The sequence below is a fragment of the Ochotona curzoniae genome, unplaced genomic scaffold (genome assembly GCF_017591425.1).
Source record: "Ochotona curzoniae isolate NIBS_2020 unplaced genomic scaffold, NIBS_Ocur_1.0 contig_2723, whole genome shotgun sequence".
NCBI lineage: Eukaryota > Metazoa > Chordata > Mammalia > Lagomorpha > Ochotonidae > Ochotona > Ochotona curzoniae.
Genome location: NW_024465573.1, coordinates 14,102,016 through 14,119,910, shown reverse-complemented (window position 1 = coordinate 14,119,910; position 17,895 = coordinate 14,102,016). Strand labels below are relative to the sequence as shown.

Sequence of the window (17,895 nt, the reverse complement as noted above, 5' to 3'; positions counted from 1 at the left end):
TATGGGAAACCTGACAAAAGCTTCTAGCTTCAGCTTGCCCAACCCTGGCCATTGGGGGCGTCTGGGAAGTAAACAGGTCAATGAAAGGACTCTCGCTCTCTCTCCTGCTAACTTTTTCAAATAAATAAATGCATCTTTTAAAAAAAATGTATTACTGACAATTGAGTAAGAATCATTGGAGCAGTGAGGTGAGAGAAAGATGGCATCTTGGACTTTGTTGCTGTCAGAAAGAGACAATTTTAAGCCCTTTTTAGAAGGCTTTATGTTTCTTCTCAAAATTATGTAGTTTATTAGGTTGGAGGCATGTTACAAAAGTTACAGGCTGATGTAGTTTATTTTTCCTCCTATTAGGAATTATCCATCCTGCCTCTGCCGCTATATAAACGAAAAAAAAAAAAAAATCAGTGATTTGGATCAAGTGCCAAGCAGGGACTGTCCGTCACTGGTTTTCGTGTGGTGTGGCATTCTTCAGATTGTTTTCGTACCCACTCTTGTTGTAAGAGTACTCTGAAGTTTTAAAAAATGAAGCAGTTGAAACGAAAAAGGAAAAGCAATTTTAGTGTTCAAGAAACTCAGACGCTTTTAAAAGAAATTACCAAAAGGAAAGAAGTCATCTTTTCTAAGCAGCTCAACACAACGATTAACGTGATGAAGCGGATGGCTTGGGAGGAGATCGCCCAGTGCGTGAACGCGGTAGGAGAGGGAGAGCAGAGGACAGGGACGGAGGTGAAAAGAAGGTACCTGGACTGGCGAGCGCTGATGAAGAGGAAGAGGATGAAGGCGAACATGAAGCTCGTGGGGTCAGGGTTTCCCCTGCCCTCCTCCGATCTGGATGACTCTCTCACGGAGGACATTGATGAAAAGATCGCGTTTCGAAATGATGCGAATTTTGACTGGCAGAATGTGGCAGATTTCAGGGATGCCGGTGGATCCTTAACCGAGGTAAAAGTAGAGGAAGAAGAGAGAGATCCCCAGAGTCCCGAAGTGAGTATTAGCCTGCAAATCCTCTGTTATCTGCTTCAGCTCTCCCGGGGCCATTTCTAATCCAGGAATGGTGAAACTGCCAGATTTTTAGACTTGCTTACATACAAAAGTCATTCCTTTTGATTTCTCTTTGTGTCGTTCATTCTTTTCTCCTCATCTAAAAAAAAATAATGACCTTGATTTTATGGAGGAGTGATATCAGAAAAATGAATGTTTTCAAAATCAGGTGGTTTTGTGTGCTCAAACAAGGCAGAAAACCTTTTAAAAAGTTGGCTAGATTGACAACCACCAAGTACAAGTCAATACCTAACATAGCCTTACTCTTTTTCTCTTAGTTTGAAATTGAGGAAGAAGAAGAAATGTTATCTTCTGTCATCCCAGAGCCCCGGAGGGAAAATGAACTTCCTGATTTCCCCCACATTGACGAGTTCTTCACCCTCAACTCGACACCTTCGAGGCCTGCCTACGATGAACCCCATCTGCTCGTCAGCATAGAGAAGCAGAAACTAGAGTTGGAAAAGCGACGACTGGATATCGAGGCTGAAAGACTGCAGGTGGAAAAGGAACGGCTGCAGGTCGAGAAAGAGAGGCTGCGGCATTTAGACATGGAGCACGAGCGCCTGCAGCTGGAGAAGGAGCGCCTGCAGATTGAGAGAGAGAAGCTGCGGCTCCAGATCGTCAGTTCAGAGAAACCATCTTTGGAAAACGAACTGGGCCAAGGGGAAAAGTCCATACTTCAGCCTCAAGACGTAGAAGCAGAGAAGCTGAAGCTCGAGCGGGAACGCTTGCAGCTGGAGAAGGATAGGCTGCAGTTCCTGAAGTTTGAGTCCGAGAAGCTGCAGATAGAAAAGGAACGCTTGCAAGTGGAGAAGGAGAGACTTCGAATTCAGAAGGAGGGACACTTGCAGTGATGTCTTTGGGTCTTTCTAAATTGTAGGTTTTTCTCACGTAAGAAAGTAGAAAGATGAAAATGAGATTATATGTTTTTTTTTCTTTCCTGTCTGATGTCAGTGTTTTCAATAGGAAACAGATAACTGTATACTTATGTAGTGTGTATTATAGAAAACTCTCTGTGTCCCAGCATAAACAGTATAGCAGAAACTTACTGTGCTAGACCCTACGTTAGTAATACTACATAGAAGATCATAGTCTCTGTGCACCTAGAGTTTGCAATGTGTCTGTAAATTCTATCCCAGTGGTTCTCAAGCAGAGGTCGTTAGGCCCCCAGAAGGCATTTGGCATGCCTGGAGACATTTTCGGATGTCCAAACTGGGCTAGGGATGTGTTGTTACTGGCATCTGTGTGAGGAGGCCGATGATGTTGCTAAAAGCCTGTGCATAGCACACTTCCCTCACAGGAAGGAGTTTCCCCAACCCAAGATGTCATGAGTGCCAAATTTGAAAGACACTATCCCTACCTAACAGTGTACCTCTGTAGCTATGTTTTAGAGTTTTAGAATGTTAAAACCTCAGATATGTGTGTGGGTAGGTACTTAAAGCCAAAAATTGTTTTAAACTATGAAACACTGTAGTGTACTGAATATGGAAGGTGATGAAAATTATAGATATTCTATTCCTATGTTTGCAACTATAGCTTTCCAAGGTTCAGAAAACAATATAGGGAACATCTAAAATTGCCCAAATGGCTCACTTGGAAAACTAGTTCATTCTTCTAGCTATTGATGATTTAAAAGCAGCATACAGTTTTGAAGCTTTAGTTCTCTGCCTATTTTTTTTTTAATCCATTGTCCTAGTTCGAATGCAGAAAATTGTTATTTCAACCATGCGCTGAAAACTTGCGTAAGTGAATGATTGAAGTTAGTGAAAATGGCACCTATGTAAAAATGATGCGAGTAGCCCATGAGCTCAAACCTTGAGTGAGTGACTGACGTTTAAAATCAATCATAGCTATTTGGAGCTGGGGGTGGGACAGCATGTCCTCTGTATCACATGACAGTGACGTTAAGATAACCATTTCTGTTGCTGTGTTGTGGACTGTTGGAAGCACCGAACACGCACAAGCTGACCTCATCTGTGGAATAAGTCTTGAGAGTTTTATCTGTTATTCTTGATCCTGAAGCTCCAAGACAATCTGTACTTTGTCTTTGCCCCATCTGAGGAACGGAGTTTGTATCTGAAGTCTCTTTGTAAGCCCCGCTTCTGAAGGACAGGGGTTTTGTAACTGGATGATTTCCCTCCTGTTTCCAGAAGTTTCTTTTCCAACAATCCATGCATTTCTGACACACACTAAAATTGACAATGACTGCACAAGACCACTTTGTGTTTCCCGATTTACAGGGCTGGTAATGTAGCTTTAATGCATCTCTTCTGTTGGTGGGCATCACCTTGATTATGTGTGGGTTCCTTGTTAATTTAAGAATGACTTGAAATTATGTATTCACATTTGAGCATAAGTATACAAGGGGACAACTTATGTCTGTTTAATTGCCCCGATGTTGAAATAGTGTTATTTTTCTATAATTGCAATAAATGCTTCTACTGTAGAAATACTTTTGCCCGCCTGAAAGTTTATTTCATGTGCTGCTGATTGTAGGAAGAATATAGACGAATGAACTTCAGTGTGTTGTCAGGGTGAGTGGGGCAGGGACTTACCGCTTGCACTGGGCGTTAGTCTGCCGCCGCTGTGGGTTGTATTTCATTTGTTCCTCAATGTGACTCTTGAGCTAAACTATTTTATCCCCATATTTTATAAGGAAGGAAACTGTGCCTCAGGAATTTAACTGGCAACCTGAAAAAAGAAAACAAATGAAATATTTTAGCATAGGAGCTCTAAGGAGAAGTTGTAGTGCAAGTTGGTAGATGTGATTTTTAAGAATTGTGACTTTGCTATTCACTACTTGTGAAGGTCGTTGAGCTTGCCCTGTCATTTGAGTTCCTCGCGTGTGAAATGGCATAATATTGGTACATACGATGCTAGCGTTCCCTGTTCATTTTGTTTTGTATCTTTAAAGAAGATGAATAGAGCCAGCACTGTGGCATAGTAGGTTAAGCCTCTACCTGTGGCTCTAGCATCCCACATGAGCACTCTTTCAAGTCCCAGCTGTTCTGTTTCTGGCTCCCTGCTAATGTGCCTGGAAAGCAGCAGAGGATGGATGGCCCAAGTACTCACACTCCTACACCTATGTGGGAGACCTGGCAGAAGCTCTTGGTTTCAGACTGGCCCTCCTCCGGCCATTGAGACCATTTGTGGAGTGAACCAGTGGATAAAAGATTTCTCTGTGTCTCTTTCTCTAACTCTGCTTTTCAGATTAAAAAAGTAAATAAAAGAAAGTGATATACGTAAATTATATAAACTAAAATGTTACTTAAATGCAGGATGATATTAGTGTTGCAGTTTAATTTTTTTTTAAGGAAAGTGTGAAGATAGCCAACAGTTTATACCACTGGTTTCACATTTGTCCAACACACAAGTGCATACATGAGAATGCTGAATTATGTAACCACCTAGGTCATAGGTAGCACCTCCCCTCTTTTTTTTTTGTGATCCTGATTTATAAATGGGGGCCCAGTGTGGTAGCCCAGTGGCTAAAATCCTTGCCTTGCATACTCTAGGATCCCATATGGGCACCAGTTCTAATCCCAGAATCCTCATTTCCCATCCAGCTCCCTGGATCTGGCCTGGGAAAGCAATCAAGGACAACCCAAAGCCTTGGGACCCTGCACACAGTGAGGGAAACCCAGAAGAGGCTCTGGGCTCCTGGTTTCGGATTGGCTCAGCTCCGGCTGTTGCAACCACTTGGGGATTGAATCAATGGACAGAAGATCATCCTCTCTGTATATCATATTTCCAGTAAAAATAAAATAAATCTTCAAAAAAATAAGAAGGAAATGGTTATACATTTTTGGAAAAAAATGTAATAGTTTTTTCTTCTGAATAAAATACTTGTCTTTGTATTTAAAGAGAACTCTCTGTAAATCTTTCCAATGAAAATAATAAATAAATAAATCTTTAAAAAATAGATTAAAGTCACTTTTTTTCCCCAGTAACAAGAGTATAAAAAGGATGGAGTGATCATTATGTTGCAGTAATAAGAGCAGGTAAATGATAACAAGGTTAACTGCAAACTCACTGGAATTGGTGACTTTCAATAACAGAGGCAAGACCAACGGGTAATAAAGGAACTACATGGGGAGAGGTTCCGTGAAGCATTTCAGATGACCTGAGTGTTACTCGAGATAATCAAAGATCTTGGGCGTAGACAATAAGCATAAACCAAACGTCAAACAACATTAATGGATGGAGAGCAATCACAGCATACAACATGGGTAGGTAGGTGATCCCTTCTGACTGGGTGCTTACTGACATCTACATCGCAGAGGAGGGAATTGCATGCTTGAGGGTGCAGATGTAATAGTGAGGAACGCCATTAATTTTTCATCTAGGGTTGTGGTACATGTAATGATGCTATCGGGAGATTGGATAACTTAGGGAGAGTTAGGTTTTCCTTTGTATTGAGCGAGAATGGTGGCAAGTTCAGAGAGAAAGAGCAAAGCAGTAGGAAAATGAGTGGGGAGGAGGATTAAAATTACGGAAGGGAATTGGAGGAAGCAGAATGGGGGCAAGATATAGAGTATTGCGTAGGTGTACGCTTGCTGGGTTGAGCTTTAAGGTTGTAAGCAAATGTCAATTTACAGTCTGACTATTTCACCATAGGTCTGAGTCACAATGAGTCACATACTCTGATAGTGGTCTTGGAAGCTTAAACAGTGTTGGTGGGAAGTATGATTTTGAGAAAATCTTGGGTCAGATTAACTAAACCCTTGTTTTAGAAATCTGAGGACATGGGAAGAATACATCAACATTAAACATTTAGGGCCTTGCATTGTAACACAGCAGTAAGACTGCACTTGACATGCCAGCATCCTATACTGAGATCTGATATTGGCTACTCCCTTCCCATCCAACCTTCTGAAAAAGCACCTAAGAAAGCCACAGAAGATGGCCCAATTCCTTGGGTCCCTGTCAGCCTTGTGGGTGACCAGGACTGAATTCCTCCGATTTCGCTTCGTCCTGGCTAGAGCTGGCTCTTGTGGCCATTGATGAATAAATAAGTATTTAATTTTTTTTTTCCCTCTCTCGCTCTGTTGCTCTGCGTTTCAAATAAACATGTAAGTCTTATTTTAAAAATTACAAATCAACTAGTGGAAATATCATATATCAAACACTGCTGTTCTATAAATTCGTTTGGCCTTGCAAATTGAGCCTATTTGTCTTCCTACTAGCATTTTGATATGTTAACATCTCCCATTCTCTTATCTGCTTATCTTCCTCATTCCTTTGCCCACACCCCACCCCTAGTTAAATTGAAGCAAATGAACAAGATGTTTTTTCATTTCACAGAGTATGGCTTACTTTCTGTTATTACACTGGAGACTGTTTGGGGGGCTCATCTCTTGCTCACTGTAATTTATTCATCTTTTTTTCCCCAAAGAATTAGTCATTTAGGAAATATTTAATACATCACCTATTACATTGCATTTGCATTTGGTTTTCCAAATTCTAAAATCCTTAGTGTACAAGAGTGAAACTTAAGACCCTTTCTGAGGTTTGTGAATTGATATAGTTGTTTTTTTTTTACAAAGTTATGTTAATAAAGACAAGTGAATCATTCAATTTCTCAAACTCTCCTGGATGTCCCTTTTATTTACTTCTTACTTCTATTACCACATTATTGGTATTGCAAATTGGAATATTTTGTCTTCTGGGAAAATCCCAGTATTCATTGCTACTAACTTAATGCATAAAGTAGTGTTTATGAATTTAAAAATATGTATTGGCCACCACTGTGGGCTATGATTCAAGGAAATGGAATGACTTAATCATTATGAGCAGGGACACCAGGAAGCACATAGCTGTCAGACATGTAACAATCTGAAGACAGTGCAGAAATTGTGGAATTCCTGGCATTCTCAGAGGTGTTTACTAAGCTTAGTGTAGCAAAGTGCTTCTCTGAAGATTCGTTGTATTTTTCAGATGGGATCACTGTGTATCTTTAACTAGTTAATGTAGTTGCAAATTTAGCTTTGCCTGATATGTTTAGGATCACTAGATAGTCATCTTGTTTGTTTGGTAGGTAAGTTCTTCAACTTGGTAAAACCAAATGTTTTGATTCAAATGTTTTATAACTTAAGCATGTTTAAAAAATCATGTTTTCAAGTTTTATAGCATTCTATCAGACAAATCCAGGAAGATATTCCTCATTTCTGATGGCAAATCTAAAATGTTGTTTATAACAAGGTTGCTTTTAGAAAAAAAGAATACAATTCTTTTGCTTTATACTATGAATTAGTCCTAAGACTTAGAAAGTTCTAGGTGAAGCTTCAGAAGCATGGGTAAAAATCAGGCAGAAATCATATTGGAGGTTATTCAGTAATTTTTCAACCAAACAAAATATTCCACAGCTTAGTATAGTTCTACCTAATCAGAAAATGTATCAGATCATTCTCTTTTGGTTTTCTTTTAACCACTCCTTCTACCATTGTAGACCACACCATGACATCAGTAAATATTCAGCCTTCATTCAGATGCTAACACACACTCTAATGACTGTCAAGGAGCAAAGATGTTATCTTTCTGCTTTCCCTTAAATGAATTCAATTCAATTCATTCATTCATTCATTCAACAAATATTTATTAAGCACCTACGTTATGCCAGGCACTGTGCTGGGTGCTGGGGATACAACTGTGAACAAAATAGACAGAGTCCCTGCCCTCAAGGAGCTTACAGTCTAGTAGTTTACAGACAAGTACACAGGCAATTACAATGCAGTATGGTAAGTGCCGTGATGGGGAAGAAACATTAAGAATGGCACCTAACTTAGTTTCATAGGCAGGGGCTGGTGAAAACCACAGAAATCTTCTCAGGGCAAGTAAGGTTCAAATCGCATACTGAAGAATGAGTACACGTTAGCCGGGCAGAGGAGACAGGGAAGAGTCAAAGACTGAGGGAACTTATACGCAGTGCTCTGTGTGCTGCCTCTGAAGGTCTTTGCTGGTGGGAAAAGTTGGATATGAGTGAGAAGTCCTAGAAGAGATTAAAAAAAAGAAGAGGGGCTGGGGACAGATCATGAAAAACTCATTTGCTCTGCTCAAGAGCTTAGAGAATTTTTCCTGAGGGAACATTGTGTGTAGGTGTGGGTGCATTTCTAGAATCAGGCTTTTTAGGATTGCTCTTAATGCAGCACAGAGGTTTGAACAGCAGCTGTGGGTCTCTGGAGTTGAAGAGGAGGGGATCGATCTTTCACCTTTTCCAAGTTCAATTTCACACCCGGATGTTCTCATCTGCCCAGCAAGTGGCATATAATTCTTAAATGAAACATTGAAGTGTTCAGCTTTGGGTTACTACTCACCCATAAGGCCCTGACCACTTACTCTGCTTACTCTGACTCAACTCAGCTTACTCATTCTTCAAGCCCAGCAGTTTTGAAATCAACCTAACTTGTGCTTTTCTGCCAAGATCCCTAAGTACATGAATCAGTCTGGATTAGAGTATAGCCATGCATTTATTGACAATGGGGATGCATTCTGAGAAATGTGACATTAAGGAATTTCATCATTGTGCAAATATCTTACTTACATAAATGAAGTTGGCTATAATGCCACCAGGTGATAATTTAACGGGACCACCATTGTATATGTGGCCCATTTTTGGCCGAAACAATCTTGTGCAGAGCATGACTATACTTATTGTTTCAAGTGGATCAAATCTTCTTTTGAACCATGACAATTTAATGCATACATAAGGTAATGTAAATAAACATGGGTATTTCTTTACAATTTCTATTTGGAAACAAGAACTAATTCTTTGTGGTCTAACCCCAAGCTCTTATTAGTGCCATCAAAGGGTTTAAATGGAACAATAGGAATTAGGAGAAAAGCCCAAGAGACACATAATTTTATGCAGCAAAATACAGTCAAGTAAAATTTCAACACACAATTACAGACTATGCAGCTGTTAGGACAATGTTTCATTTCCTGACTCAAAGACTCCATCTTCAACAATTTAATCTGCTAATGACCCAAGACCTGTAAAGATGGATAGCTTAGGAGGCAAAAACTAATAAGGGCTAGCTACATTTTCCAATATGGTCCACCACTTGACTTTACAATCCTTCATATACTCTTATTTCTGAGATAACTTTTATAATAAGAAATAAAAGCTTTGAGCTCTGTCAATATTGTAAGAACATCTGTTGTTTTATTTTTTTGGTGGGTACAAAAAACCACAATGTTGCACACAGAACAAAATTATAAATAATATCGATAGCATGGGTGACCCGTAGTCTCTTTTGATTCTACATTGCAGCTCGATGATTTAATGGCAACTTTTTCTTCATTTTGTTTTTGTTCCTGGTAGTGAGACAAATGCAATACGTGGACCTATTCTTGTGAGAGAGTTAAGGTCACAGCAAAGAAGAAGATGACCAACAACATTTATGAAAAAAAAGTTTCTGAAGTTTATTACAGTGATCACATTTATATCAATTATTGCAATGTATTGTTCCCTAAGATGGTTAGAAAAAAAAATTGTGTTGTCCTCTACTGAATTTACGTCGGTTAAAAAGCAAGCATGTTTCAGTATTTGTTTTCTCCAATGTAAGTGTAAATACTTCCTTTAAATTTTTTCACAGGATTTACATGTTGATTATTTTCTTATCACAGTTTAGTGATTTGTTTTCTCAGCTGGATAGTCTTCCATGGACTATATGGGTGTTCTGGAAACACAGGTTAGCATGTTCATGGACATCTAAGAACTATTTTATCCCTTTCAGTGAAGACCAACGCCTTTCTGAGCAGTTTCACAGTTTAATGCGCGGACTCGCAAGTCTGATTAGTTTTTAAGTCCATTCGAGTGAAATTTGATGCTGTTAATGACACCCAACCCAGCTCCCTCCCTCCCCGAAAAAACCTAGATTGTGAGTTTTCCTGATATAAAATCTGAGTTTGGGTTTCCGAGCTGAGCTCATGCACACGTTGCTGCTGCCACCCAGTAAGTTAGGGCGTGCTTTCGCTCTCAGCTAAAGGATCGGTGGAGCCAAGACCCAGGCTTGGCATGTCCTTCGGGGCTGTGTTTCCATCAGTCACCAACACAGTTTAATTAAGGCACTCAATTATTTTTTTGGTTTTTATGGTAGGTCCGATGCAATGACAGCCAATCCTGAACTTTGTCTAATTGCAGTTCCAGCATGTACAGCCTTGGGGCAGTCGGGCGTCAAGACGCGGCCGTTTTCTCCCACACTCCCAGTGATGGATAATCTGGCTTTGTTTCTTATGGCTTCAGAAAAAGTCAACTAGGTTGCATGGAAAGGAAAGAGAAAGAAGACGGAGTGTTACAATATTCCTGTTACTTCAGCAAGCTCTGACACGACAAACACCAAAAAATCCATAAGTAGACATCTGCATTTTTTTTCCAAGATTATTTTGATTGTATGACAACTGTACAAGCTCAACTACCCTCAAGAACGAATCAGACTAGAATTTGTGATGCTGCCTGATAAGAACTAATCCTAAAATCTTAAAATTAGATTTTATTTAGCAAATCTGGGCAGGAGACATCTTTTAACTTGCCCTTCTCTACTTCTTAGTACTTATGTCAAGCTTAAAAACTGCTGCATGAAATTATTGTTGGGGTGCAGTGCACTAAGCTGCCACCTGTGTTGCAATGATCTCACATTGTCTTCTGGTTGAGTCCAGCAGCTTCCTGCTAATGGCCTGGGAAGGCAATGGAGATGGCCCAAAGCACTGGACTCGTGCCACCCACGTAGGACACCAGGATGGAGCTCCTGGCTCTAGCCTGGCTCTAGCCTGGCTCAGTCCTGGCTGTGGTAGCCACTGAAGAGCAAACCAGTGGAAGGAAGATTCTCTTTCTCTCTACTACTACTACTACCCTGTCTTTGAAATAAATGAATAGATGAATCTTTTCTAAAGAAAAGTCTGACCACATTTTCTAAAATAAAATTTTTTTTAAATTAGAGAACGTCTTCTTTGCGTTGCAAAGATCAGACTCTTAAATTTGGGGTAACTGTCTAAACTAATGACATGTAAAACTAATCATGACATCTTGTTTTCATAATAGAGACCTAACACAGACACTTTCATTCATTCACACCAGTCATAGACATGACTCAGGACAGCACAATCAGTGACACATGGTTCACTAAAGGTTTATGTTGGAAGTTATACCTATCGCATGGTCATCACTGAGAAATTTTTCCTATTGGAGCTATAGGGTCAGTTTTCTGAAATCCTCATTAAATTTCTGTTCTCTGCCAAGTTAGGTAGCAGATAATGATATTAAGAGAAGAGAACCAGGCAGTCCTATTGGAAAATCTAATTACTGTTCATCCACTGCTTTTGAATTCTTTCCAGGAGCTAAATTCTAATATTAAGAGGAAAACAAGGTGAAGGGGTTATTTTCCAAGTTTGCCACAATTCAGATCATAATTCTTTCACAACTCAGATTGCATCTTAACTCCCTGATGTGATTGAAATTCTAAAATTTTTAAGAAATTCTATCCTTAGATTTTCTCTGCCCTGGAATTGAAACATTGAAATAATTATACCTTAAATAATGAAACAAAGGTTAGATTAAAAACTGCCAAAATGAAAAGGTTTAGAGATCAGTTATGCTGATAATTTCAGAAAATTGAAGTCAAATTGCCAGCAATGATGTATCATCTACAATAAAAATCAAGGTCAATTTCCTACCTCCTTTAAAATGAATAGCCTCAGAAAGCAATAATTCTCACTATTGCCATTATACAGTTTATGCAGAAGCATTATAGCTTTTATGTTTAGAAATAAAGGAAGTGTAACAAAAATTTTAGGGGAAAAGAGTATTCTTTTGTTGTCTTAGTCGATGTAAATCAAAATGTTGCTGGCCTTTAATTTGGCACAAGATAATAAATCATTGTGCAGTGGATAAATATTTATGCATGTGAAAATACACTTTTAAAAAAAATAACCTGGTATAAGAAATTGGTAGGATAGAATCCGAAGTGAAACATTTGTCAAAACTGTTGAGCAATATACTAAAGGAGTGAATTTTATGATATGCAAATTGTATCTTAAAAATTCTGAATGAATAAATGGCATACTGTTTTCAATTGAGCAGAAATGATTCCAGTACACCATTGAGAAAGTAAAAATGAAGACGTTCATTAGAAGATCTAAACGGATTCCTCGGTCAAGCATCTCTCTCTTGGCAGGATCTTACCAGGGAATGAGGACATGAACATGGCTGCAAGATTCTTGAGCCTCCAACTAGGTTATCTCAGCAGAGATATTTTTCCCACTCAGAATTTAATGAACATGAATTTGGGTGTGAGGTATCAAAAGGAGCATTAATACAGCAGCACTGTACAAGGAAAATCGAACTGTGAAGTGCTGTGTTGAAGAAGTAGATGCCTGGGCGAGGTATCAGGGTTGCTGACTGATTTTCCTGGCATAATTCTGTTTTCCAGCATTATGTGTTTCAGCTGGATTTTCATCTGCCAGAATCCTTCGATGACTATTTTTTTTTTGCTTGAAATATTTTAATTGCAGCATCTGCATTCTCTGTGTGCTTCTTGAGAAAGTGATTTTGGGGCACTTTGGATTAATTGGATTAATTCAAATGGTGTGGAGATCAAGAAAAAATACTTATGAGTCTAATCCTCTAGAACCTCAAGAACAGGTAACTAATTTTTAAGTTTATAAATTTGGATTTATTTTCATTGTTGAAAAAACTAACAATAAAAACATTTTGAGTGTTCAGAAAGCTGTGCTATGTTAGAAGGCTGTACTACAAAATTTATTTTCATTTTCTTTCTGCTCTTAGCTGGTTCACAGCTTGAAAAGATCATATATCTGAAATACTACCTCCTTTTTTACGAATTAATTTAACTGATTATTTTAACCATGGAACTTTGGTAACACCCTATTTCTGTTTGAATTTATTTGAACATTGTATACCCTGTGTTTTCATATCGTGACTGTTCCTTAAAATGTCACCTCCGTTTTTATTGTATGAACATGTTGAGCCTGTCAAACTGGGAAGCTGTCATGCACATTTTTCTAGTCTAGGTTTGTTTGATCATTGTGGCTAGTGACTCTTAGTGCAATTGTATGTGTTCCTTCGAAACATTATCACTTTTCAGTTCATCTTCTTCCATGAACAGAACACTTAAGGTGTTTAGGAGGCTTGTGGAAAAATATTATTTAAATCGCCAGTCTGTTGGCATAATGATGGTCAATGGGACTATTTAAAGGAAGAAGCCACTTAATTTTAGAATACAGTTAAAAACTACTTAGGCTCAGATCTTTTCTACTGGGGCAGGCCATTTCCTTTATAGTGAATGCCATTATCGTTTAAAAAGCCAAATACATATGAATGCTTTCTTTTTAAAAAGAGCTTACTGTTTTAAAACTGCAAATATATTCCAATGGCAATTAATACAATGAACTTTAATGGCAAATTCTGACTCAGAAAGCATTACTACACATACCTTGCCCACACATAATCTGTGAGTTTATATTTCTTTTAAGCAATCTCCCAGAGCTTAGTAGTGAACTAACATTTATGAATATTTCTTTTTAGATTTTTAAAATACCCTTTCCTTTCTCTGCTTCCTTCTAGTTGGAATTTGCTCATGCTTTTGCTAGGACAAACAAGTCAGTGTTATTAACTCATTATTAGCAAAACAGTTTATGGGCATTTTAAATAATTCTTCTCAGCATGAAGTCCAAATAATTAGCCAGAAAAGAATGGCAAATGTTTTCTTAGTTTTAGAAACTCTCCAACTCAGTACACAGCAGGATGAAATGGCTAAAATGCCCTGACATCATCATCCAGCTTGTTGTTTTGCTATTGGAAGACATTCTCAAAATGCATTCATATGAGTAAGTTGAATATTTAGTTCTGAATTATTTTTTTCAAAATTGGGAAAGAATCATTTTAAGAATTTCTACTGGCATTTGTTCTCATCATTCATTTCTAGATAATGGGTGATAACAATTAGATGTTAATAAAAATGACCAGATGACTTTGTTCTTTGTTTTAGTACAGTAACAAGTATTTCAATAACTTTTATATAAATAAATATCAACATCCGGTTTACCTAGCACAACCTCTGACATATATCTTGCTAAAGTCAAATTTGTTTTGTGTCTCTGGTACATTAAGTACTGAATCTTGGAGGTTTGAAGACTCATTCATCACTGTAATCAGAATGAGCAGCCTACTCAGTAAGCTATTGTGCATAATTTAAAAAAAATTGATTTTAGAGACACAATTTCAGAAAGAGCAATAACAAATCCATTCAGATCTTATTTTAAAGCCACATTCTATACTTGGATCAAAGAAGTGGACATTTCAATCCTTTACAGAACGATCTTCAATCTACTATACTTCCACTAAATGCTTACAATTTTTTCTGGTGACGTGGTGAGAAGATGTGAATAACTAGGGCTGATGTGGCTTGTTTAAAAGAAATCAAAATGAAAAAATCATAACTCAATGGATTTTTTTTGTATCTTATACTGTATTTCCCTTTGGAACAGGTATACTTCTTTACTGACATCTTAGATGGGAAAGCTGCGGTATTGCCAAAATGATCATCCACTTCAGTAACACTGAAAGAGTGTAAATGCTGAATTTCACTTCCCCAAGATGAACTGCGATCAAAATTCACCTGATGACTCTCCCTGAAGAGTTGGTTCAAGGACTACTGCTCTCTGAACAAATAGTGGAGATTCCAGGTTTGAAAATATAGGATGATGACTCATGTAAAACGAATTAGATTTGGAGTTGAAATTCACTGAGTATGTATGACGTGTCTTGGAGTTCTTACATGTACTTTTGTCTCAGGAAACTGTAGGCCCTTGCTACAAAATAGACAATGGTGTAGCTTTTGGTGCTTCCTAATGTGTACTGTAAAATTGCTATTACAGAGATTTGCCTTGTGTGTATGCAAGGAAGCCCAGAACTAATTTTCAAATGTGCCCAAATTGCAACTAGAATATACGTAAATGATTTTGTAGAGCAATTTCCATTTGCTCTTATCTTCTGACCCTTGCAATGCAGATATCTATTGGCAACATAAAGTTTCAAACAGTACATCTGCAGCCAAAGAAAATCGAACCATTTTGCACTGAAATTTTCAAAAATATAAAGCTCTAATTAGAAGCAAGCAATACCACCACTGGACAAACAGGTCACAACACTGCGTTCACAGAATGCATCGCCCACTCACTGTCGTAGGCCCTAAATCCTACCCCTAAATTTTAATACTTTCGGTTCCATATACGTTGTAACCTTCTCTATAGGTTGCTAAATTCTGGGAATTCTGCGAGGAAGTTGGGTTAAAAGTCTGTGCACTCTTTGCCACCTTCATTCTCTTCGCTTCTGCCCTGGACTTGTAACAGAACTCTATCAAAGCCACCAGCATTGCCAAGCCCAAGCCGCCAACCAGAATGTAGAAGACGCCTGCTACGTTGCTCAGGCTCAAGGCACTCGTCTTGTCCTGGGGGGGATAAAGACAGTTCTGTTAACTGTGGAAATGTCACGACTAAAGGTATAAGAACATATGAAATTCAAACAGTCATTTAATTATTTAAATGAAGTATAAGTCAGTGATATAGTAAAATTACGATATCAATAAACTATATGTAATTACATTAAGTAAAATCTGTAACATTTTACTATTATTAAAAATACCACAAAATCCACTACTCTTAGCCATATTTAAGCATTTGTATGTTTTCATAGGGTGATAGTACTGGGCTTATTATTAAGTTGGAAGGGGAAAAGTTTAACACTGAACTGCATAGGAATTTAGCTTTTCTTCCTTTAAAACATACTTTTAATATTGGTGATTTTTCTTGAATAAACACAACTTCTCATTTCCTACTTAAGAAACTAAGACTTTTTAAGCTCCTAGTTTCACATTTTGCTCATTATCTCTTTACCAAGTATATGTAAATAATGTGCCAGGATACACATAATTTATTCTTGCAGTTATATTTATACAGGAAATTTAATGAAAATATGTCACTTTTTCATATTATATATGTTTTAGGTGTATTACATGCTTATTATTCAGGTAATTCTTACATTTTAGATAATTTCTAAAAGCATGCATATTACCTTGGTCTTTGAAAAATTACTTATATATGGATAAGCATAATCACTTTGGTTTAGAAATGCTTCACTTCCACTCAAAAGTGTTTAGGCAGTTAATATTTTAGGGATATCATTCTTCAGAGCTCTAGCACACACAATAACATGTAATAGTTCCTGAGGGGGTCAAGACTAGGGGTTAGAAAATACAAAGTTATAAGAATTCAAAATTTTAAATAAACTCAAGTATACTATTTATATGACTTTATACCAAAAACTGTTTTGGTAAATAATCTCATAGGGACTTGATGGCTATCACTTTCTTATAGACAAATTGTCCAAAAGGTGAGTTAAACTGCTGACCAGCTTTGTCGGCAGGGCGTTTAACCCAACAGCTCTGCTGCAGCCTCTTTACTTGGGCATGATAGCTCATGCAGCCAAAACGTTTAAGGCAACGTCATCTCTGCCATCACATTTCCGTTTTTAAGCTTCCCTGAGTTTACATCAGGACTTGATCCAACTTTATATTTATTTTTTCTGGTCACCCTTGCCTCATTCCACTCTGGTTCAAAGGTAGACAGAAATGATGAAAGCAATGGGATAAAACTTGAAAAGCAATCAGTTACCCTACTTTTGTCTAGAAACGAATTAACTCTCACATTTAAATCAGTAACTTGTTTAATCTCTTAAAATAATCAATCATTTATTTTATTTCTTGAAGAAGATACAGGAAAAAAGAAACAAGATGTCAGATATGTTTTTCTGGAACTGTTACTACAGTCTAGTAACATGTAAATACTTAGCATCATGGATAAACTTGCTACTCTTTTTCATTAGAAAAAAGAAGTCCTTGTTTTTAAATTACTTTCCTTTGCGTCTAACAGAATTAGGCCAATATCTTCCATCATTGTTCAGAAACAATTCATGGATAGATCTTAGAATTAAGGTTCTTATTCATAAATATAACTATTAAAATAATGTCAGTTGGGAGAATAGAGCTGGAAGACTCACTCTGTGGGTCTCTCAGCACAGAAATAACAATCTCTTCAAACTAAAGTGGAATGCTTGGCAAGACAGTAGCAAAGGACTCAACTTCTGAACAAGCTTTAATTTAATATTTTAAGATTCTCTTTTTCTGAGAAACTACAGTCAATTTCTCATATCCTGTTTTAAGAATGCATCATTCTTGAAATAAGAGAGTTTCTGGTTTTCATCTTGGAAAACAAACAGAAATCTAAACTAGAAGCGTTACTTTTATTAGTGGTACGCAATTTTGAGGGTAATATAAGGAATTTTATGATTTTATCTATTTTGACAGATAATTTAAGTTTATTTAGAAGTCTTACTCTTGGGGAGCAGTCTGCAGACCCCAAATTTGAAATCTTGGATATTAAATTTTGAAATTTTGAAGTTTATGGCGTTAGTTTCAAATTAGGCAGTGGCTGAGAGTATAGGGAAATGTTCAATTTTCACGATTATTGGCAATGCGTTTGACAATCGCTCCCGTTTACTGCTTTGTGAACACAAGAGGAGGCCCCGAACTGCAGCGACTGACCTTGCTTCCAGAGTCCTTGGGTCCACATTCACCTTTATCGTACCACCATTTGTTTTTCAGCTTGTCTAAGACGCCTGCCTCACTGAGTTTCAAAACGGCAAGGTTTACAGGAGTTCTTCACGTGGAAAATAACATAAATAACATTATATATGTTATTTTATGTTATTCAAGTCAAACTACATTAGAATCGCATGGCAAAGTGACAGAGCAGAGGCCACAGTGGGTGCTATGTCTTGTA

At 37.7% G+C, this 17,895-nt stretch overlaps 2 protein-coding genes across 3 annotated transcripts in view; one reads left to right on the top strand and one right to left on the bottom strand.

Moving 5' to 3' along the window:
• Nucleotides 1-358: 358 nt before the first annotated feature.
• On the top strand, nucleotides 359-3,487 carry MSANTD4 (Myb/SANT DNA binding domain containing 4 with coiled-coils). The gene is made up of 2 exons (XM_040976874.1): nucleotides 359-984; nucleotides 1,320-3,487. The coding sequence occupies exons 1-2, from the start codon at nucleotides 523-525 to the stop codon at nucleotides 1,893-1,895; spliced, it is 1,038 nt and encodes a 345-aa protein (XP_040832808.1). The 5' UTR covers nucleotides 359-522; the 3' UTR covers nucleotides 1,896-3,487.
• Nucleotides 3,488-8,681: 5,194 nt separating this feature from the next.
• The window catches only part of GRIA4 (glutamate ionotropic receptor AMPA type subunit 4), a 307,867-nt gene continuing 298,653 nt past the window's right edge, over nucleotides 8,682-17,895 (bottom strand). The window contains exons 15-17 of one of the 2 annotated variants that reach the window (XM_040977238.1): nucleotides 17,658-17,772; nucleotides 15,372-15,506; nucleotides 8,682-10,295 (exon numbers count right to left, since the gene is read on the bottom strand). In XM_040977238.1, coding sequence (XP_040833172.1) covers nucleotides 10,131-10,295; nucleotides 15,372-15,506; nucleotides 17,658-17,772 — 415 coding nt within the window. In that variant the 3' untranslated portion in view covers nucleotides 8,682-10,130. The remainder of the gene's footprint in view (nucleotides 10,296-15,371; nucleotides 15,507-17,657; nucleotides 17,773-17,895) is intronic. The other variant, XM_040977237.1, reaches the window with a different exon arrangement.